The 23,864-nt window shown below is 44.2% G+C and overlaps 1 protein-coding gene across 1 annotated transcript in view; it reads right to left on the bottom strand.

Annotated features, from left to right (window-relative positions):
• MYO1D (myosin ID) overlaps window positions 1–23,864 on the bottom strand; it is a 327,233-nt gene that overhangs the window by 100,381 nt on the left and 202,988 nt on the right. Inside the window, exon 20 of the mRNA XM_036269296.1 lies at window positions 22,876–22,989. Coding sequence (XP_036125189.1) covers window positions 22,876–22,989 — 114 coding nt within the window. The remainder of the gene's footprint in view (window positions 1–22,875; window positions 22,990–23,864) is intronic.

Raw genomic sequence — 23,864 nt, 5'->3', positions numbered from 1 at the left:
CCAGCAGATTTTCAGATGATTCAATTAAAAGTATCATTTTCATTTTAAAAACATTTTATGTTGGTGGTGCTTCACGCTCATTTGATTATTTCACATACAAAATTCAAAACTGAATTTATGTAGCACTTCACTGGGGAGCTTGATTAAAGTTTAATAAAATGAGAATTCTAACAGCAGTAACTCTGCCAGCGTGTCCCAGGAGCATTAGCTGCAGGTCCAGGGGCAGAGTCGGCAGTGCGTGCCGAGAGCGTCCAGACAGGAGCCCTTCCCAGGTGCCGTCTGGGCCAGCAGAGAGGGGCTGTCTTTTCTCCGCCGCCCTCCCATTGTTAAGTGTGGGCTTCTGTTCCCCCCTTTCCCTATTCCAGCCTGTTTGGATGGCTTTATACTGCTGTCCATAGGAATTCTTTTTTTTTTTTTTGGTTAATCTTCATCCAAGAATATTTTTTTTCCATTGATTTTTTTAGAGAGTGGAAGGGAGGATTGGGGGGGGGGGGGAGAACCTGCAATCCAGGTACATGGCCTTGACCAGGAAATGAACCCAGACCCTTCGGTGTGTGGGCCAAGGCTCTGAGCACGGAACGAAGCTGGCCAGGGCATAGGAATTCTTCATGCGTATGCTCAGGCCTATGGGTGTGCTGGAGTCCCAGAGGAAAAGAGAAAAACAGCACCTAATATCTTCTGCTACACAACCAAAGCTGGATTAAGCCCCTGCCATCACCATGGCAGGACAGACAGCATCTAGAATGTCTCCTTTCGTTCTGGGAGACAGGATGGAGCTGGAGACGAGCAGCGCAGTGAGGGATGACCTGGGTGTTAACCCACTTCAGCCAGTGACCCTGATGAGTCATTCAGCTTCTTGGCCATCTCTCTCTCCTTTTCTGCAACATAAAGATCACACTAGAAGTCTGGTCTACCTTATAAAATTGGGGTAAAGATCAAATAGTAGCAACTCAGGGTATACAAAGATAAACAGAAAACCCCCCTCTGCCTTCACGGGTTTTTATACCCGAATCTAAGAGAAGCAATGACGGCAATCTCTGAAGACTCTATGGTTGTACCACGCAAAGGGAGTATTTTCTGTGAAAATACATCAGTTAGGGGAAGGGTCATTTCCTCAGTTACCTCTGAGCAGCTACAACACGCAAATAAGTCTCTGAACAGAAGTGACACCCCTTATCAAGGCTTCCCCTGTGAGTGGCCTTCTTATTTCTCATAATCTGTGGGATGTCTATGCTACGATAAATCCACGCCTACTCCTGCTTTGGTTCTGCAGATTTGAACAGTGTCGATATAGCCTGAGTAGCACCCATCTCAGTTCTCAGAGCCTCTCAGTGAGGAGGGCCGACCAGTGCACACAGCCGGACCAGTACCAGCTCCGGCAGTTTGGAAGGAGGAGGCTCCTCCAGGATGCAGAGCCGATGTCCTCCTTTGCAATGGAGTGCGTGCAAGAAGGCAGAGGGGACTAGAAAAGAAAATCTCGACTTTGCATTCTCATTTATGAAATAAGGGCGAAACAGACCAACATGAGAACATGAAATAATTCTAAAACATAAACATAAATTGAAAATACAATGGAAGCAGTAAGTGACAGAATAGATACTGCAGAACATCAAAGATGAGTTGGATAAAATTTCTCAACATCCAAGATTTGAGTCTTTAAAAAAAATTTTTTTTCTTTATTGATTTGAGAGAGAGAGAAAGGGAGAGGGAGGGAGAGAGAGAAACATCGATGAGAGAGCATCGACTGGCGCCTCCTGCATGCCCCCCACTGGGGATCGGGCCCACAACTGGGACTGGGAATTGAACCAGTGACCTCTTGGTGCATGGGTTGATGCTCAACCACTGAGCCACACTGGCCAGGCAAGATTTTAGTCTTTAGATAGAAAGGAGTCACAGGTACTAGCCCAATTTAATGAACAGAGAATCACATGGAGATGTAGCCCAGAGAAAGTTCTGAGTTTCTAGAATGAAGGAAAAAAAATCTTCAAGTATGTAGGCATAAAAAGTAAGTTAGCTACATAGGAAAATAACATTCAGGTTTACATACTTTTTTATTTTTTTTATCCTCACCCGAGGACATTTTTCCATTTTTTGTTCAGGTAGAGTGGGAGGGAGAGAGAGGAACAGAGAGAGAGAGAGAGAAACTTCGATGTGAAAGGAACACATCGAGTGGCTGCCACCCGCACAACCGACCAGGGCCGGGGACAAACTGCAGCCGAGGTACGCGCCCTTAGCGGGAACCGAACCCGGGTCTCTCAGGACCGCAGGCCAACGCTCTAACCGCTGAGCCAAACTGGCCAGGGCTACATACTTTTAAAAAAAATCCTCATCCAAGGATATTTTTTCAGATAGAGTGGGAAGTGGAGGGAGAGAGAGAGGAAGAGAAACATCAATGTGAGAGGGACACATGGACTGGCTGCCTCCTGCACGACCCCAACCAGGGCTGGGGACTGAACTGCAACCAAGGTACTTGCCCTTGACCAGAACTGAACCCTTGACTCTTCGGCCTGCAGGCCCACGCTCTAACCGCTGAGCCAAACCGGCCAGGGCAGGTTTACATACTTTTTAGAAAAGCTGTTTCTTCTGTCTGAAAATGTAGGAAGGTATAGGAAGAGGAAAGAAAGAAGACCTATTAATTTTGTCATTCATAGGAGGCTGTGAGTAAATCCATTTTAATCTTGGTATTATGAGAGATCAGTTTAAACATTTAACAGTAACCATTATTAAAATTAAAAAGAATGTATAACTTTCTAATAATTAGTAAAAAGAAAATAAAACTTGACCACATAGCAACTTGAAAAAAAGAAGGAAATAGCATGGAATTATTAAAAAGCATTTAGCCCTAGCCGGTTGGCTCAGCAGTTAGAGCGTCGGCCTGCAGACCAGAGAGTCCCGGGTTTGGTTCCCGCTAAGGGCACGTACCTCGGTTGCAGTTTGTCCCCGGCCCTGGTTAGGTCGTGTGGGTGGCAACCAATCAATGTGTCTGTCTGGCACTGATGTTTTTCTTTCTCTTTCTTTCTCCCTGTCTCTCTCCTGCTCTATCTGAAGATAAATGCAAAAATATGCTCGAGTGAGGATAAAAAATAAATAAATAAAAAATAAAAAGCATTTAAATAACATTATTAAGAAAAAAAGTCAGTTTCTAAAGAAAAGTGAATGGGGCACAACTTCTTTATTGGATAAAGAAGGTTCACAGATTAGGTCAAAAACAAAATTTAACTACTGTTTATAAAAAAAAAAAAATGCATCTAAAACAAAAAGATACAGAAGCCCATCAGTAGATGAATGGGTAAAAAAGCTGTGGTACATTGACACAATGGAATACTATGTGGCTATAAAAAAGAAGACTCTCTTACCCTGTGAGACAGCATGGAGGGACCTGAAGAGTATTATGTTAAGTGAAATAAGCTAGTCAGAGAAAGACAAGTATCACATGATCTCTCTTATATGTGCAACCTAATGAACAAAATAAACTGACAAACAAAATAGATCCAGAGGCACGGAAGCAGGGAACAGACTGACAAATCTCAGAGGGAAGGGGGGAGGGGAAAAGATTAACCAAAGAACTTATATGCGTATATGCCTAACCAATGGGCAGTGCAGTGAAGGCAGGGGGCTGGTAGTGGGGTGGGGGGTCAATGTGGGAGAAAAGGGGGACATCTGTAATACTTTTAACAATAAAAATAAATTTAAAAAAAGAAATGAGCCTGGTGGGTGTGGCTCAGTGGTTGAGCGTCGACCCATGCACCAAGAGGCCACTGGTTCGATTCCTGGTCAGGGCACATGCCCAGGTTGTGGGCCCAGACCCCAGTGGGGGGCATGCAGGTGGGGGCCAATCGATGTTCTCTCATCGATGTTTCTCTCTCTCTCCTTCTCCCTTCCTCCCTCTCTCAAATCAATAAAGAAAAAATAAAATGAAAGAATGGACAAAGTTGTACCAGAAAGAAAGTCGGGATGGGGATAATAATAATAATGAACAAAGTAAAATCCAAAGCAAAAAACACAAAACTTTTGTTTTAGTTTTATACTGATAAAAAGTATGACCAAAAAGAAAACCACCAGTCTTCATGAAGTGAATAACATGGTACTGAAACAAATAAAGCAAACAACTGCTCTCATACAAGAAGACATGGACTGAATGAATCATGGTTTTAGTGGGAGGCCAATCTTCGGCAGGTCAAGCACACAAAAAGCAAATGAGTGTGGAGAGAGGCTGAATAATTCAACAGGTTTGATTAGCATTTATATGGAACTTTTACACACATTTACTACGGCCCCTAAAACATTTACACATATTTATTATGTATTAGGCCACAAAGTAACACCTCTCTCCCAATTACAAAAAATAGGCTACGCACTGGTCACATTCTATAATCAGAGTGCAATACAGGTAGGGAATTATAAAAAGATTAAGAACAACAAAACAACTTTGTTATTAAGGAGTTTTGTTTTAAAATAACTCGTTAAGCAATCCCTAAAGTAAAGAGATTATAGTTGCAATTACAGATGATCAAGAAGTTAATGAGAAAGAGAATTTTACACATCAAAATTCACCAATGTAGTCAAAGCTGTATTCAAAAGGAAACACACTGTCTTAAACACTTTTATTGTTAAAAAGGAGGTAAATTAAATATAAAAAAGCTACAGAAAGAACAAAAGAAAACTATCAAAATAAAGATTAGTTAAGAATAAAAGCAGAAGTTGATGAGTGAGAAAAACATCGATGATAAATCCAAAAGTTGATTCTTTAAAAAGACCAATAAAAGAACCAAACCCTTGGCAGGGTCTAATAAAAAAAATAAGCAAACAAAAACCAAAATGGGCAAAAATAAAAACACCTAACACTGGGAATGAAAAATAGATTTAAGAAAAGGTGTATTGACTTTAGATGTAAGAGAATTATATTTGTAATATTTTAGTACATTAAAAAGTTTGTGGAATGCATGACTACAAAAAAATGCAAATTACTAAAATTGATTCAAAGAAAGATAAAATAATCAAAATCAATTCATAACTAGGGCAAACATTTATGTTCTCAGAAGGGCACTCTCCTGAATATCACTGGGCACAGATGATGTTATAGGAAAACTTTCAAAGCCCAGATAGTTCCTGTGCTACTGAACATGCTCTAGAACAGAAAAAGGCAGAAGTGGTCCCAGCTCACTTTGTTAATCCAGGTAGCAAAACTTGCTGAAGATCTCTTACACACACACACACGCATACACACACACCCTAATCTCACGGTACAGATGCAAAAATCCAAAATAATAAACAAACTGACTTCAACAGGATGATATACCCTGACCAAGAGGGTGGTATATTCCACAAATATAAGGATGGTTCGCTAATAAGAAAGGCATCCACGTCACTCCGCTTATGAAAATCACATTTATGTGACATCTGTGCTTGTCCAACTAGAATGTCTCCTTGCAGTCTGGCTTGACGGCTTTCACTTTTTCAAGGCAAGTACGGAGTTTTGTATTTGCTTCATTTTATTTTACGATGCCCCACGTTATATAAAACAATATTGCTCTCCATAGAAAGCTGGTAAATATCCAAATGTATGTTATTACATCATCACTTTTATATTGGTTTTAATTTTGTTCTAACCACCTGATAATGCTTGGCAGCAAAGCCCCGTGGACAGAGGAGAGCAGAGACTTCCTCCACTCTACCAAAATACAAAGTATTACGGGACTGAAGACAGGGGTCAGACTTTGGCCTGGATCTTTCAATACAATTAAAATTTTATTTTTAATATGTTTTTTAAAAATGGATTTTAGAGAGCGAGGAAGGGAGAGGGAGGGAGAGCTAGAAACATTGATGAGAGAGAAACACCATCAAATGGCTGCCTCCTGCATGCGCTCCCTTCCGCCTCCCTGGGGATCGAGCCTGCAGCCCAGGCATGTACTCTGACCGGGAATCGAACCGGCCACCTCTTGATGCGTGGGACGACACAGTCCACTGAGCCACACCAGCCAGGCTCAGTACAATTTTTAAATGATAGAGACTAAGTATGTTAATAGATACCTTCTACCTCTTACTACTTTTACAAATAGCAGGTAAAAAGGAATTAACTGGAAATTAAAAGATATAACACTACTCCCACTAGCACTGCGAAAACACGCAAGGAGAGAGGTGATCTTTTTTTTTTATTTTTTTTTTTAATCCTCACCAGAGGACATTTTTCCATTTTTTGTTCAGGTAGAGTGGGAGGGAGAGAGAGGAACAGAGAGAGAGAGAGAAACATCGACGTGAAAGGGACACATCGAGTGGCTGCCACCCGCACGACCAACCAGGGTCGGGGACAAACTGCAACCGAGGTACGTGCCCTTAGCGGGAACCGAACCCGGGTCTCTCCGGACCGCAGGCCGACGCTCTAACCGCTGAGCCAAACCGGCCTGGGCGAGAGAGAGGTGATCTTAATAAAGAACTGCTCAGCTTTCATGCAAAGTTTAGAGGAAAGAGAAAGAAGCCTGTACTTGCTGAGTTTGAAAATGAAACTGTTTCTTATTTCCAGCTTCTCCAGAGTGGAACTGTCAAGTCCTCTGTGAAAACCTCAGGGAGATTTAAAGTAGTGCTTCATAGAAACTTCCAGAGACTAAAGGCTCCCTAAAGATCTCCAGGGCATGTCTTACAGATTTTCTCTCTTAAATGATAAGGCTCTTAAGAGTCTTAAGGACCTTATCCCACAGTAGCTCTGGAGGAGCCCAAGGTTCAAGAGTTTATCATTGTAGAGATTTGTGGGGGTGTGTTTTGTCTAATGAAGTGGATTAAACATTGATACATAGTAACTCCACCAAGATTTCAAAGGAACTGTATCAGGTTGGACTGAAAGGGACAGAGACATTACAATATGTGATGAGGGTTTTGGACCCCCAACCTCTGGTGGCAGGAAGCCGACTAAGAAGGCTGCTTAGTTGCAAACCCAGATGGCCAGTGACTTAGGTGTCTCCCATTCCCCATCTCTTGAAACCAAGGTATCCCATCCCTGTATCACCATTTACGCTGGGTATGTGGGGCGGGTAACCTGTCCTTTTAAAGCCCCGAAGTTCACAGGTGTTCAGGTTGGGGGAACTCTAGCTGAGAAATTGCATCTGAACTGACTTAGATGGTGAGATCCTGGACCTCAACCCTGGACCCGATGCCATGAGGGGATGAGACTTTGGGGCACCTTGGAAGGGCAGGGGGAAGTACACTTTGAAGTCAGAGCAATAATTTTTAACCAAGGGGAAGACTGTGCAAGATTTAAGGCCTGATCACAAATCCTTCGACATGCCTCCCATGAGAAATGGGAGAAGCGGTCTATGCCCCTGCCCTTGAATCTGGGCAGAACCACGGGCTAGCTTTTTACCATTCACACGCAGCAGAGGAGATGCTGCGCGACTTCTGAGGTTACAGGGCAAGCAGCTTGTGCCTTGCACACGGGGACACTCATGCCCTGAGCTCACAGTCACCCTGGAAGAAGCCTGACATCCTGAGGCCTCCATGCTTCGGGAGAGGCAAGCATCTCCGAAAGGCTTCACAAGGCCCTCCCGTCAGCAGTCACCCCTGCCCGGTGTCAGTCATCCGAGTAAACGAGCCTCCACATGAGTTAGCCTGCAGCCCCTGAACACCCTCAACCTCCTCGCTTCCCCGGCGGAGGCCTCCCACGTCACAGCACAGAGCATCCATCTGCTTTCCTTCCCGAGGTCCTGACCGGAAGAACCCATGACTGCCACGAACGGCTGTGGTTATAAATTTGGGGTAGGTCACTGTGCAGCGACTGTGACCAGAAAATAGAGAAATCATAATTTGTAAGTGTATCGTGGAAAGAATGCATGGTTTGGGATAACGGAGAGTTTATTTCTTAACAACAACAAAAATCACTTTCAACACAATTTGAAAACTTTTAACATGTTGGAAGACTATTTAAGAAAATGCTACACTTAGAAATGTTTTCCAGCATCACTGAACATAATAAAAGTATTATTTTACGTTCTTAAGGATTTGGAGTTGTTATGGTCAACAGATACATCTTCGGGGCTACTGGAGTTCATATGACTGTCCCCCTGGATCACATGTGCCCCCAAAGCGTACCAGTGTGTGTAAACCACATGACATTCTAACAGTGTAATGAAAGCTATAATACAAAATATGGGCCATGAGCAGTCACAAAAAACACTCTTAAAGCCAAGATAATCGACTTTATGCACAAGCACCTAGTTAGGAGCCTGGTACTATTGATCAATGTTATTCAGGTCAACGAAAATAACTGTAATCGACTGACTAAGGGGCTACGTGTACATCTTTGATTGACAAGGGCTTTCAACGCTTGATTTTAATAGCTTGATGAAAGTAACATGGTAGAACTCTTTAATAAGTTTCCAATACTAATCCATCTAACTGCGCTGAATAAATAACACCTTCACACTAAAATTCAGTTTACTCCGAATATTCCACATCCTGACAGGGATTAAGGGCACTATCAAGAAGAATATTTATGCCCTGGCTGGTTTGGCTCAGTGGTTAGAGCGTCAGCCCACGGACTGGAGAGTCCTGGGTTCGGTTCCACTAAGGGCACATACCTCGGTTACAGTTTGTCTGCGGCCCCGGTTGGGGTCGTGCGGGTGGCAACCAGTCGATGTGTCTCTCTCACACTGATGTTTCTCCCTCTCTCCCTACTGCTCTATCTGAAGATAAATGGGGGGGAAAAAAAGTCCTTGGGTGAGGATATAAATAAAATAAAAAGGAAGAGAATTCACAACCTAGACAATGTTCTCATTGCACATAGACATCATGATGAAATGAAATGCAAACTCCTTTGCAGAGGAAGCTGGGCCCGCCACAGCCCCGTGTTAATTCAAATGCCTGAGTCATGTCGGCTGTTTGTTGCAAGGACCTGGTTTATGGCACACAAATTTGGCTTTTTCATTTTTAGATTCAATTTGTCAAATTCCTTACAAGAAAGGTGGTTAGGACCTACCAGTTCATGGGATGGGTAACTGCTTTCTTTTTGCCAAGTAATCTCAGACAGGCCCACGGGAGATCTTGCTTCTAGTATACCTGGAGGTCTGGTTTCCTGGATTTGTCTTGCAACTTGGAATTCAGTAGTTTCACGAAAAGTTGACTTTTTAACTCCAGAAGTACGGCTCTGAGGACACGGCTCAGGAAGACCACTTCGACAAGTTTTAATACCAAGCCATCTAGTGGAGCTGAGCTGTCTCCTCCGGGTCTTCCCGAACTCTCCGCTTTCATCGACTGCAACTATCAACATGCCTGCCTGTGAGGCGCTGACTCCATTTTAACGACAGCGTCGGATTTATCGTTGCAGGCTTGGGAACAGATCACCAGATCCATCACCAGGGTGCATGAAGCAAGGCAAATGGCCCAGGAGGGTGCCCCTTTAGAAAGAGCCTGCAAAACCGAGTGCGCAAACTTGGTCATGGCTATTTGGACTATTCAGAAGATATAAAAATCCTCCCACTTAAGTTCTACGTTTCACCTGTGGTTACCAACTCTGGCTGCGTATCGGAACCACCGGGGACGCTCTGATTCACTCGGTCTGGGATCAGGCAGGGCATCTGTGCTTTTTAAAAGCTCCCCGAGAGATTCTAATCACACACAACCACTGATTTAGGTAAAACTATTAACTGGGTCCTAGGCAGTCAAATTATTATTTTACAAAGCTAATTGTTTTACTGAGTTGACTTTTATATTACCCATTTTAAATTTATTTTTCTCTCTCTCTCTCTTAAAATACCAACTTAATTAAGTTGCTTTCCTAATTGGTCTTTTAATTGCATTTTTTCAAGCCATACAAATTAATGATCCTCTCAATGCAAAAAGAGTCTTCACTCAACTTTAGGTTTAATTTCTTTCTCCTATGCTTGTCAACAAGTTGAATAGGTGTACCTCTCTATTTTAGGGATGATGAGTGATCTTTGGTTGTATCCTGGTCATTTTGGGCACTGGGTTATCAGACTCTGGATCTAGTTAAAACGTTCTATTTCTGCAGGTTCCTACTATAAATGGATCAGTAGGGGAAGGGGCACCGATGCTTTACTGCTGGGAGGGTATGGATGCACCTGACCTCCGTGACACCTTCCCAGCAGAGTGTGAGAGGCACCTTGGAGCCACCAAGAGAGGGTGGAAACGTAGGCTCTTCCCTCAGCTCCCTGACACTGGAGGGGAGAAGGGGCACCTCCCTTCCCTGGGTGGGGAGCCTCTTTATTCCCAAGCAAAGGTAGAGGTCCAGGCTTTCCACTAGGCCTTTGCTGACTGCAGTTGGGGGGCCTGCAATTTCCACTCCCTGGTGTTTTCTGGACAAAACTATTTACTGACAGAAAGGTATCTGTTCTGCTGGGCTGCCCATTTCCTGGTCCTTTGGCAAGAGAAAGCTTTTCTGGTCCTGCTCTCTTCGTGTTTCTGGGCCGGGGTTTTTCCAGCTCCCAGTCCAGGTTATACAGGAGGGAAAACGAAAACCCAGGGCGCTCGCCGGCGTATCGGCTCTCCAGTCCTGCGGTCCCCAGCCAGTCCACCTTCTCTCCACCCGTCTTCTTACAGAACACAGTAAGTGTGTTTCACACCAGAATGTCCAGAGATTTGAGCTACATTCATGATGAGGAACAGGGAGAAATGCACCCATCCTGCCTTGTCTGGAACTGGAAGTTCCCACTTTCTCCTCCACATCCGCTCATGCAAATGAGTTAGCAAGTGCAGCTTTCTCGGCAGGGGGTTACAGTACAGGGGAGGGGCCAGGAGGCACATACCACAGGCGTGGGTGGCACGAGCCTTGTGTGGGGAGAAGGGGCAGCAAGTTTTCCTTTTTATTTTATTAAAAAAATTTTTTTTCTTTATTGCTTTTAGGGAGGAAGGGAGAGGGAGAGAGAGATAGAAACATTGATGAGAGAGAACACTGATTGGCGGCCTCCTACATACCCCCCACTGGGGATCTGGCCCACACCCTGGGCATGTGCCCTCTTGGTGCATGGGTCGACGCCCAACCACTGAGACATATCACCTGGGCAAAAATCTTCCTCTTTAAAATACCGATACCTCTCAAATGTGAATGTCAAGCTTAGACCTTTCTCTGGACCTCCAGGTGGGTACACAGACAGGGGCCCCCTGGAGGCCCATGGGATCACCTACCTCCCTGGCCAAAATGAAACTTACCACTTCGCCCTCAATGTTGTCCTGCCCAGTTACACTGCGTGCCAAGCCCTGAGAGTTCTCCTCAGTTCCCCGCACTCATCCGTCCTCAACTGGAGCAGCACGGAACAGGAAGAGCACAGACTGCCTGGGCTCAGACTGGGGCACTGCCTCTCTGTGTCCTCGGGGAACCCAGGCCGCGCTCCGTCCATCACTTTCCTCACCTTAACGGCTCCCACATCGATGTCTCCATTCTGCATTGTTCTCCAGACGGTCAACTGTCCATTGGGCCACTCCATTTTTCATTCCTCAGAGAGTCCCAATGAGATCCATTTAGGACTGAACTTATTCCCCCCCTCCTACCGCGTCCCTGCTCTCTTCCCTACACGCCCCATCTCGGTGAGTCATCAGCACTAGCCCTACCCGAGGTGTCCAAGAAAGAAGCCTATGAGCCTAGACCCTTTACTCAGTGCCCATGGTTTCTTGTTCCTACCACTTAAATAGTTCTAGAATCAGCCCCCTTACTGCTCCTAACATTCCTTGCTTGAGTTCAGGCTCCGGCAACTTCTTAATAGGATTAGAGCAGCAGCCTCTTAACTGCTTTCTTGTCTCCAATCCTGACCCCTCCAATTCAGTCGTCAACACCCACTTATCGAGCACCTACTGTATGGCAGTAACAGAAGTCCACGACCCTCCCCTCGCGGCGTCTGTGTTCTAACGGGGTGCTCGGGGGAGCCTGAGCGTAAACCACTGTATGATGTGGCAGTGGTGACACGGTCTATGAAGAATGAAGGAGCAGGAATTGAACCTCTCTGGTCCTCGGGCCAATGGTCTAACTGCTGAGCCAAATCGGCCAGGGCAAGCTAGTATCATTTTTGACTTGGGCTTTAAAAGTAGAAACTAAATCAAATCAAGTTCAAATCTCCAAAGACTCAGGTTAGCCGTGAAAGCACCACCTTTTTTGCGGACTGCCTGAGACCACAGTACCTGTTCCTCCATGTTTCTTTTTGGAGACCACAGGACTGCAATTAAGAGAGAAACAGCGGTACAAACAGGAGTACAATGTAGCAGCTCTCTTCCAAGGTGCTGTTTTTTGTTTTTCTTTGTTTATCTCCAACAGAAACAAAATACAGGTTTTCTTTTTCTTTTTTGTGTCCCAACGGACCATCCTGGAGAGCCCTGGACATGCAGGACATGGCCAGTACAGAAGCTCGTCTTGATTTCAGTAGTTCCTGCAGGACCCCCAGGGCCTACAAACCACTAATTCTCAAAAGGTTAAGATGAAATTTTTAAGAAAGCGATTATTTTTGTAAGAAAGACTTATGTACATAAACAAAGGGAATGGGAGAGAGAAAAAGTGTATCATAGGCAACTAAGCCCAAAGACAACTAGTCTTACGGCTCCGTTGGGCTTCGGTGATCAAAAATCTGCACTGAAATCCTGCGTTAGTGGCCACCTTCTCCGAGAACGGGTTACTTCACCGATAACTTCCTGCATGGAATTCTTATAAAGATGGAGATATAGTCGTCCCTCGCCACTTGACTTTCGTGGCTTCATTCTATCACGTTTTCTTTTTCAAATATATTCATTAAAAAGTTGATCAAGACAGTGAAGATGATACAGCGCGCACTTGGTTGTCTGAGTCAAGTATACACTCCTATATCACAATTAAAATGAAAATGACTGTACGTATGGACTGTAGGCCTATTTGAGCACCCCAGGAATCCTGCAACGCCAGGTGCAACCGCTAGAGTCTGGAGCGGATTAACCGCGATAAACAAGGGACGACTGTGTAGTATATTTAAATCACCTAATGCCTGGCGTTGGACATGTGACGGATGTTAGTCCTGTTATTTTTCTCCTCTTCGTAAGATAGGATTTTAGTTGTATGAGCTATTGGTCAGGAGAGGGAGGCAGTGGTAGGTCACCACCAGGACTGTGAATCCGAGGGCTCCATTCCCTGTGAGCTGTGTAGCCTTGGGTGGATTCCTGTGTATTTCTGAGCGGCGGTCTCCTCTTGAGAGGCAGGTGCCGTAGGGTGCGCACACACAGCCGCCGGCCTGTGCTCAGGCCTGTGGGCAGAGACGGGGGATGTGTGCACTACCCCATCGCTAGCGCGGGACAAACGCACAGGACGCGGTAGGTGCTCACAAGGGTTTCCTGCCGGAAAGGGAGCTGTGCCTCGGCTGAGCAGCATGTATTCTGCACACGCACAGATCGTTTCATGTACACGCCTCCATTTAGGGCTTTGTTTTCAAAGGGCCTCGTTTCTAGGAATCTGACCTCTGGGTAACTATGCTGGCGTTGCACTCCTTTTCGTATACTTCAGTTTCTAAAAGGCTTTGTGTTTCTTTAACAAGGCAGCTCTGGAAAGGGGTCATAAATGGGCTCTAACGATCGTTTCTTTCAGATATTGGTTTGGTACATCTTTTACATTTGTAATTGAATTTCCAAGTATAGTGCCGACGAAAATGGACTCTACCTCCTGCCGCACGCGCTGACTTTTGACACTATAAATCGGTTTGCTTAGTGCTGTTTAACATAAGCTGTGGTCTCCAGCCGATATGACAAAAGGCATTTACTTCTAAACACAAGTCAGGAACACAATCAATAGGTTATCTCTGAAATTCTCACTTCTTTCTCTCTTATTGGAAAAATAAAAATAGAGAGAACACGGCTAGATGTCACATTTCTTAGAAATACTTAAACCCACACGGATCATTCAAATCCAATAACAAAATCATTGAACACTAAACAAAAAATTATACGGAGCGTGGAAAGACTGCTCCATTGCCAAAGCCAGCAGAGCAAGAAGAGAGTCTTAAAAAAAAAAAGGAAAAAGAAACTGAAAACTTAACATCTGTATCTTTTAAAATCCTTTATAGAGACATCACTTTTTTTTTTCTTTTCTTCTAAGAACAGGGGTTTCCAAATACTGGTAAGCAGCTCTCTTTGTTATAACGGGCAAAAATATAAACGTCTGCCCAAGGTGTTCAAAATAATCCAGCTTCCAGGACCTGCTGAGAATTAACTAGGAAGGTAAATTTATTACCTAAATAAATAAATAAATAAACCTGAGTGCCACTCAGCGCCTGACATTAAGGGGTTATCTCCTTTCCATTAAAGAGGACTAATAAATATAGTTTAAAGGCTCGAGGGGGGCGAGAGGGGAGAAGGCTGGCGCACACCAGCTCAGGCGGTGCCAGGCGTCAGCTGACTTCTTGCACTGAGATCGCCATGGAAACACCTTCTCTTGGGACGATGCCACGAGGAGGGGGTGCTTAAGAAATGGTGATGGGGGCAGAGCCGGCGGCCCATGAATTTCAGTAGGGTTCACCCCTGGACTCATTACAAGGACAATCCGTCTTCCAAATGAAACAGTATCTTTCTAGCAGTCACGTCAGAGAGAGGAATAAAGCATGAAGCCTGGCATAATTACCATCCATTTACTGCTGTAACACAGCGACATCAGTTCAGATAATTGTCTCTTTTCTCTCCCCTGCTTGCTTCGCATTCTCCACAGAGCTAGAGGATGTATTTCTGTAATTAACTGGCAGCTTCCTTAGCCATCAAGCCCATACTGATAAAAAGGGACTATATCAAACAGCATTAACGGGCTGATTCAAACACTCTCTAAACCAACCCACTGGGCACAACTCACCAACGAAAGGGTAGGGGAGTTCCAGCTGAGGTCAGGTTAAATGTTTCCGTTTCTGCGGTCTCACTGGCAACCAGTGGACAGATTTTATGTTTAGGCAAACTGAACTCAGTCTCGGCAGCCGGCGCCCCACCCCCACGCTGGCTGGGCGAGCCTGGGTCCACAGGGCAGAAGTGCACCGATTGGAGCAGCGGGAGCCAGCCGCAGGGCACGATCTTTCCACCCATTTGCAGTGATCTCTAGGATGAATAGCAGAGTCAAAGAGGTTGCGATCCCAGTTTCAGATACAGTGTTCCTAATTGTGTGGATTACTTCATGCCTTTGTTCTCCAAACCAAGCCGCAGCAACCACAGTCTCCCTCCTCGCTTTCTAAAACATTCAAATTCTGCCCCCACTACCCCCTGAAGGTAAAAATGTTACTGTTTCTTGACTGTATTTGAATTAATGCTTTAATTTGATATTGCAACCTACAAATACAGTGCAGAGAGTGACTCAAGAAGGTGATAGGCACTTGACAATAACACAGATTCCAGCTGGCTGGACCCCTAACCTGAACTAGGCAGTATCTGCTCACAGAAAGTCTCTCTGGCTAATAAAGGGGTCACCTGTAACTTGAGTGCTTTAATCTCAGATTGTTGTTGACGATTATTTGACTATACCATCTGCGAGAACAATGTTGATTAAAATACCCCAAAAAACCTATCATAACTTCCTATGTTTATCTTTTCTGTGAAAAGGGACTGGAATTGCTGTTAAATAATGAACTGGTAGAATAATTTTGCTATGGAAGGGAAAAAATGTGCCATGTTTATCTTTTAGTTATATTTTGCTTAGGTTTACATCAAGATCAGTCTTTATCTCCTGAGCACAAACCATTAATGACAGAGAGGAGAGAGATAATACTTGTAGTTAAAGGCTAACTGAGACCCCAGTGTGTGCTGAGTTTAGGGTAATAGAAAAACACATGATATTACTATACACTTGTCAGAAGGGCTAAACTTTTATTTTTAATTTTTTTCTTTATCATTTTAGAGAGAGGGAGAGAGAGACAGAAACATCGATGAGAGAGAACATCGACTGGCGCCTCCTGCATGCCCCCCTCTGGGGATCAGGCCCACAACCTGGGCATGTGCCCTGACCAGGAATCGAACTGGCGACCTCTTGGTGCATGGGTCGACGCTCAACCACTGAGCCACACCGGCGGGCAGAAGGGCTAAACTTTTTAAAAAACGGAGAATACCAGTAATGGTGATGATGTGTGGCCACAGGAACTCACACTAATTGCTGGTGGTAGTGCCAAAAGGCACATGACTTTGGAAGACAATTCGGAGGTTCTTATAAAGCCAAACTTAGTGTTACCTTACGATCTAGCAATTTTGCCCAATAGCTTCTTACCCAAACAATATAAACAATTGTATCCCACACAAAAACCTGCACGTGAAAGTTTATAGCTGCTTTATTCGTAATTGTCAAACACTGGAAGCAACCAAGATGTCCTTCAGAAGGCAAATGGATAGACCATGGTATATCCACACAGTCGAATACTATTCAGTGATTAAAAAGAAACGAGGTTGCCCTGGCCGGTTTGGCTCAGCGGTTGGAGCATCGGCCTGTGGTCCCGAGAGACCCGGGTTCAGTTCCCGCTAAGGGCACGTACCTCGGTTGCAGTGTGTCCCCAGCCCTGGTTGGGTTGTGCGGGTGGCAGCAACTCGATGTGTCCCTTTCACGTCGATGTTTCTCTCTCTCTCTCTCCCTCCCACTCTATCTGAACAAAATATCAAAAAATGTCCTTGGGTGAGGATACAAAAAAAAAAAAAAGAAATGAGGCATTGCCCTGGCTTGTGTGGCTCCGTGGTTAGAGTGTCAGCCGATAGACTGAAGGGTTTTGGGTTTGATTCCAGGTCAAAGGCATGTACTTGGGTTGCAGGCTTGATTCCTGACCCTAGTCAGGGCTCGTACGGGAGGCAACCAATAGATGTGTCTCTCTCACACTGATGCTTCTCCACCCCCCCTTTTCCACCCTCTCAAATAAATAAATAAATAAATGGGAAAAAATCATCAGGTGAGTATTAACAACAAGAACAAAATAATTTAAAAAATAAAGAAATGAGGTATCAAGTCATGGAAAGACGTGGAAGAACCTCAAATGCCCATTGCTAGGTGAAAGAAGCCAGTGTGAAAAAGCTATATACTGCATGATTACAATTACAGGACATTCTAGAAAGGGTACAACTATAGAGTAAAATGATCAGTGGCCGCCAGGGGCACAGGGGAGAGAGATAATGGTTGTAGGAATATGTAAGAAATATCAGCAGCGTTTCCTTCTTGGCTGCCGGAGTGAATGCCATTATAAATGACCTAGTAACCACGGGGACCAGGAAGTTCATGACCAACAAGCTACTTCAGCAGCAACGAGTGGTTGTTGACATCCTGCACCCTGGGAAGGCAGTAGTACCTGAGACAGAAATTTGGGAAAAACTAGCCAAAACGGATAAGACCACACCAGATATCCTCTTTGGGTTTGGATTCAGAACCTGTTTTGGTGGTGGCAAGACAACATGCTCTGGCATGATTAATGATTCCTTGATCATGCAAAGAAGAATGAACCGAAACAGACTTGTAAGACACGGCCTGTATGAGAAGACCTCGAGAAAGCAGAGAAAGGAACGCGAGAACGGACTGAAGAGAGTCAGGGGCACTGAGAAGGCCAGTCTGGTGCTTCAGAAAGGGAGCTGGACACTGGACCACAGGAGTCAAGATCATTTACTGACTTTATCTGCAGTGATTGTGCAGATTTTTCACGGGAGGATTAATAAACGACAAAAGCTTAAAAAACATTAAGAGCGCAGCTCTGGAAGAATTTTGGGCACGAAAAAGAGAGTGGAAAAAAGAAACTAAAAATAACAGGTACTGTTAGTGATGGGCAACTTATTAACAGGTAACGTTTGATGGTGATTTTTATCTTAATTTTTATGCTAAACTCTAGTTGTTCACAGGAAAACAAAGGGGGGGGGGTCTATTCTATGAGCAGTTAGCAGTTTAGGCCACAGAGGAGGCAACGCAGTGATAGCTTGTCTGCAGTGAGATCTTCCGTGCATGACCCACAAGGCAGAATCAGCTGTGTGCGTGCCGTGTTCGTTGAGATGCAAGGTATCGTGCTAAGCATGTGGAAGTGTACTACTGAAATAAAATGAACATCTCCCGGTCTAACTTCCAGTTCACAGGAAATACAGGGACTAGGAGAGTAAGTCAAATGAACCATGAGGAAACAATCTGGCCACTCGCGACAAGACGCGTCCTGGACTCTGTAACGAGCCCGTGTCACGCGTGCCAAGTGTTGGCGAGAATGTGAAGAAACCGGGGCTCTTATGTACTGGCGAAAAAGGCCGAATTTTGAACATTTGAATTTTTTTCCAAATAGGTATATAAAAGACATTCTTTGAACAACAGAGGAAATCGGACTATGTGCTAATATGCCCTGCTGTGGAAATATTAATTTTTTAGATATGAAAAGTGTTGCTATGGAGGACAACGCCCTTACTGCTGGGAGCGCGCACGCAGGAGCATTTCAGAGGCAAAGTGTCACGAGAGAGAGAAAACAAATATGGCAAAGAACACCACCACCCACTTATTAACTGTAGCTGGAGGGCCTACGGGGGTCCCCTGGACTATTCTTTCAACTTCTCTAGACATCTGGAAATTGTATACTAAGAAGTCAGAGGGACAGAGGCAGCAGTGAACTCTAACCGGGTAGAAAGTTCCCAGGGTAGGAAAGACACCCCTATCAAAGATTCCCTTTACGCCTGGAGTTTCCCCTGCACAACTAACTCTCACTCACTCTCTCTCTCTCTCTCTCTCTCTCGCTCTCGCTCTCTCTCACACATGTATGCACAGACATGCACTATACATTATATATATATGACACAATTTAAATCCTGTTTGACAAAGACTGGGATTCTGGCAACTGGAATGGGGGTAGGCGGGGAGACTGCAAGGATGCCTGATGAACTTGGCTTATTTTGTTTTTTTTTTATCCTCACCCGAGGACATTTTTCGATATTTTGTTCAGATAGAGTGAGAGGGAGAGAGAGAGAAACATCGACGTGAAAGGGACACATCGAGTGGCTGCCACCCACACGACCCAACCAGGGCCGGGGACAAACTGCAACCGAGGTACGTGCCCTTAGCGGGAACCGAACCCGGGTCTCTCCGGACCGCAGGTCGACGCTCTAACCGCTGAGCCAAACCGGCCAGGGCGAACTTGGCTTATTTAAAGCACTTCTCACCCTGGCCGGTTTGGCTCAGCGGTTGGAGCATCGGCCCGCCGACCAGAGAAGCCGGGGTTTGGTTCCCGCTAAGGGCATGTACCTCGGTTGCAGTTTGTGCCTGGGTGGGGTCGTGTGGGTGGCGACCACTCAATGTGTGTCTCTCTCTCTTCCTCCCTCTCTCCCTTCCGCTCTATCTCAAGATAAATGCAAAAATGTCCTCTGGTGAGGATAAAAATATAAACAAATAAAGAAGTAAATAAATAAATAAATAAATAAATAAATAAATAAATCAACAAACAAAATAAAGCACTTCTCACCCACTGATTCTTTCCCACTGGGAAAACCTACTGACCCACCCCCAAAGTCACCAAGGTCCAAGTGTGACTTGAGACTACAGGCAACAGTCAAAAACAGCAGAGGGAAGAGATCAATTATACCCCAAATGAATTGTAATAATTATCCATGCTATTCTAGGAAAAAGTCAGGAAAGACTATGCATAGATTTGCAAGTGCTTGACAAGGAACTAAAATACCAATTTGGATCATGCAGAATTGGTTGCTATGGTGAGGCCTCCTCTGAGACACTGTGTTCAATATGTTCGTGTAGGACGAAACTAATGGTTTGCTGGGCTGGCTGATTTAGACCGGAGCCTAGCACTGGCCTGTGCTGCAAATAATAAAAAAAAGTAACTAAGAGTAAAAAGACACACAGAGAGGTAGAGACTAAGTGTTCATGCCGAGGGGCTGCGGGGTAACATGGTCCCTTGGAGCTGCTCTGAAACCTGCATGACGGTGTGCCCTGGATTCCCACCAGACTTCTCTCCCTTACTTCCAAGTCATCTTTACTGAAAACAAAGCAGAATGTTACTTAAGACAGCACGCGGCCACGATCTGTCCCCTGGAGCCGATGCACTCGGAGAAGGGAAAACTGGGGCAGGAGAGCAGAGAATCGTGGGCACTTAGCTCTATGCTTTTATTGATTACTCTCATTTCGGAAAACTTCCCAATTTGATTATGAAACATGGTGTTCTCATAGTTCTTTTCTTCCCTAGAATAATCCATAATACATTAAAGGAGAGTTGAGAAAATGGAGGACCATAGAGAAGAGATTTCCTTTTTATTCCATTTCCGTGAGCCATTCTCTTTTTCCCCCCATTTAATGGATGGATGTTCTTGAAGCCCCCGCTTCCTCCCTCTAGACTCATAATTTCAGCCTCCAGGGATACACAGATCCGTTCTTACATTTTTATCGTAAGTGCTGAATTCTCCCCCTCCCTATAATGTTAGCTCCCCGACTATCTATGGAGCGTACCGTTGTAAATGTCACTGATACCTCAAACTCAACATGGCTAACATGGAGATCATTCTCCTTCACCCCCTCCCAGCTGCTCCATCACTATTATCAGCACGAGCATTTTTAAAGGTTCCTTGCCTTAAACTTTGTTTCTAATTTTAAAATATTTCAATCATACAAAAAGTGTAAAGAATAAAATAACAAATACTCATGTCTTCATGATCCAGACCTAATACTTTGCCATATTTGCTTCAGACTTGAAACATTTTTACTGATCCAGCTGGGAGGCCCCTTTTCCATTCTGAAGTTAGTTCCTCCTAGAAGCACCCCCTGAGACAACGGCTGATGAGCAGACAGAATTGATTTGGGAGGTGCAGGGACATTGACAAAGGAGTGGGAGGCGGTTCAGGGAAGGAAAGGCAGCCAGTAGGGCGCATGATTAAGCCCCCACTGTGGGCAACCGCAGCTTACTCCTCCTGCAAGGGAGCTCCAGGAACCGGGATAAACCACACCTCAGGATTTATCTTAGTCAGTGATGATGACGTTGGGAGTATTTATCCCCCCGCACCTGTTAGTCACTGGGTTGCTGGGGTGAGTGGGCATTTCTAGTCCTCTGTGTTGGGGGCAAAGTGGGTTCTGGCAACACAGGCTTTTCACGAAGATGTTGGCGGCTGGAAGTTAGGCTGGCGTGTACAAGAATTAGGGAACACAAGGGGATGTGGGCAGAGTACTGACAGCATCCACACCAGTGTGTAGCCATCCTGCTGACATAGTTTTACCTTTGCTACAATTGTTATACATTGTTAATTTTGATGACACTGTATAGTATTATTGGTAACATGAATAATGATAATGTGATAAGGGGAACGGTGAATATAAATATATGCCAATCAACATAAAAAAAGGAAGGAAGTTTGGGAAAATAACTTCAGTTCCAAGAGTTGTTTAACCATTATTGAATGTATATACTGAGCCTGATTGCTTTCCACTTAACAGAAAATAAGAAAAAGAAATAAAATGCACACCACAATTTATGTTTGCTTGGTTCCACACTTCATTAGACTTGGACAAAATTTGATATCTCCCCCCATCTTCCTTTACTTCCTACTTTAAGACTGTAGGGTCATTAGGCTTAAATGGTGATCGATATGTAAGATTATAAGTCTTCGCTAAGAATACATATAGTCAAGAATGTCTTAGAATAACATTTTCTTATTAGCTGCAATCCATTAGCCTTCTCCTGAAAGGGAGAAAAGTTAGTGTGTGTGTGTGGGGGGGGGAGGAGGGCGGGCAGCAGGCCGCATAATGAAGATGGATCTCAACGAGCTAGGCAATAAGCCTGCGGTGATGTTCTAAATCACCTAGCAAAGTCAGGAAAAATTTGCCTTCTTTGTACCTCACAAGCAACAAGAGTCCTGATTTAACAAAACAAAGCTCCAAAACAATACATCTCCTATTGACTTTAGCAGAGATCAAAAGGACCTGAAATCACCTTTAATAATGTTTCTCACACAGTCTGTTGTTGGACTGACACAGCCTCCTCTTTAGGAACTAGCAGACAGAGAGATCACCTCACACATGAAGAGATCAGGAGGCCAGCGGATCCTTCTGAAGAATCAGAACAGTCCCTTGGGAAACAGACCCCACAGAGCAGGGGGGAAAAATCTCGTCTTGAAAATCAAGGAGACACCTACTAACTTTCTTATTTCAAGTAAGGAATTGATTCCAGAATTTGAAAACCCCATGGAGACAGTGAACAACTGAGTGGGTTTAGATCAGAGGTAAAATATTGGTGAAAAGAACTCCTGGGAGCAGCATAAATTTAACATTTTAAAGAGAGGAAATGTTTTCATAAAGTAATTCTCTACTGTCTGATTCCATTTCCATATTAGAAAGTTTCCATACAAGCCTTATGAAAATAAGAAGATATATTATGTATCATAACACTGAAACGACGAGTGAGGTTAGGAACAGGGAAAGAACAAGCCTTATGAAAATAAATGAGAAAACAGATTGTGTATCACAACATTCAGGCAGTAAGTAGAATGAGGAACAGTAAAAGATCACACAGAACGCACTCTTTACGCTTTAAAAAATGCTTTTGGCCCTGGCCGGTTCTGCTCAGTGGTTAGAGCATCGGCCTGCGGACCAGAGAGTCCCAGGTTCGGTTACCGCTCAGGGCACGTACCTCAGTTGCAGTTTGTCTCTGCCCCGGTTGGAGTCGTGTGGGTGGCGACCACTCAATGTGTCTCTCTCACATCGATGTTTCTCTCTCTCTTCCTCCCGGGAGAATAAATTTATTTATTTATTAAATTAAAAAAAATGCTTTCATCAATCTGTTGGAAGCTTTAGATCCTCCCGAAAGAAAACAACATCTGAATGAAACATAAAATTGGCATAAAATTTCAAGAATTCATGGGCTTCCTAAAGCCCTAAAGGTTTTAGTGATCAGACTATGAGCCCACAAGCAGTTTGCGAACACCAGATCAATACCCTTGGCCCAGAGAGAAGCAGAGGACACTTACATTGTATAGAGGGATCGTCTTCATCACCTTGTACTGCTTAGTGGGATCCATTTTATACAGATGACGATCGGTGACAAAAATGGCTCGGTCTTCCACCTTACTAAATCGATTGACCTGTAGGGAAACCAACCGATAACTGGGTCACCTCATGAAGAATGAAGTCCAATGACCTGCCAGGAAAACACCTAGGGGCAGAGGTGGCTGGCTTGGAGACACGGTCTCTAACAGCTGTGCACCGTGGATGGCCACTCTACTGGAGGCCACAGAGATGTAAAAGGAGCAGCCGTTTCCAGATTTGCAGAATTTTACCATTTAAATTCCACAATTTTACAATGTAACAGAGAAAAAAGAAAAATGCAAAATAATTACAAGACTGAAAACATGTAACTCAGACACTATGAAGAAAATGAATGGGTAACTCACAGAATAAGAGAAAATGTTTACAAATCATATATCTGACAAAGAACTTGCATTTAAAGAAAGAATAAAATATATATTGCATCTAGAATATATAACTCAATAATAAAAGGACAAAAACCCCAATTAACAATGGGCTAACAATCTGAATACACATTTCTCCAGAGAAGATACACAAATAGCTAATTAGCACATGAAAACATGCTTGATACCATTAGCCACCAGGGAGATGTAAATCAGAACCCCAGCGATATACTGCTTCATACCCACTGGGGTGACAATAAAGTCAGATAATAACAAGTGTTGGTCAGGATGTGGAGAAATCAGAGCCCTCATCCACTGGTGGGCATATAATATGATGCAGTCACTTTGGAAGAGTCTGGCAGTTTCTCAGCCAGATAAACATAGAATTACCCCGAAATTACACCCCTGGGTACATACACCCATGAGAATTGAAAACATAATCACACACACACTTGCGCCTGAATGTTCGCAGCAGCATTAATTATAAAAGCTAAAAAAGTAGAAACAACCCAAATGCTAACCAACTGATGAATGGATAAATAAAAAGT

This window comes from Molossus molossus, unplaced genomic scaffold (assembly GCF_014108415.1).
Source record: "Molossus molossus isolate mMolMol1 unplaced genomic scaffold, mMolMol1.p scaffold_m16_p_19, whole genome shotgun sequence".
NCBI classification, from domain to species: Eukaryota; Metazoa; Chordata; class Mammalia; order Chiroptera; family Molossidae; genus Molossus; species Molossus molossus.
The sequence above is the reverse complement of the archived record's forward strand: the minus strand, read 5'-3'. Positions and strand labels throughout refer to the sequence as shown.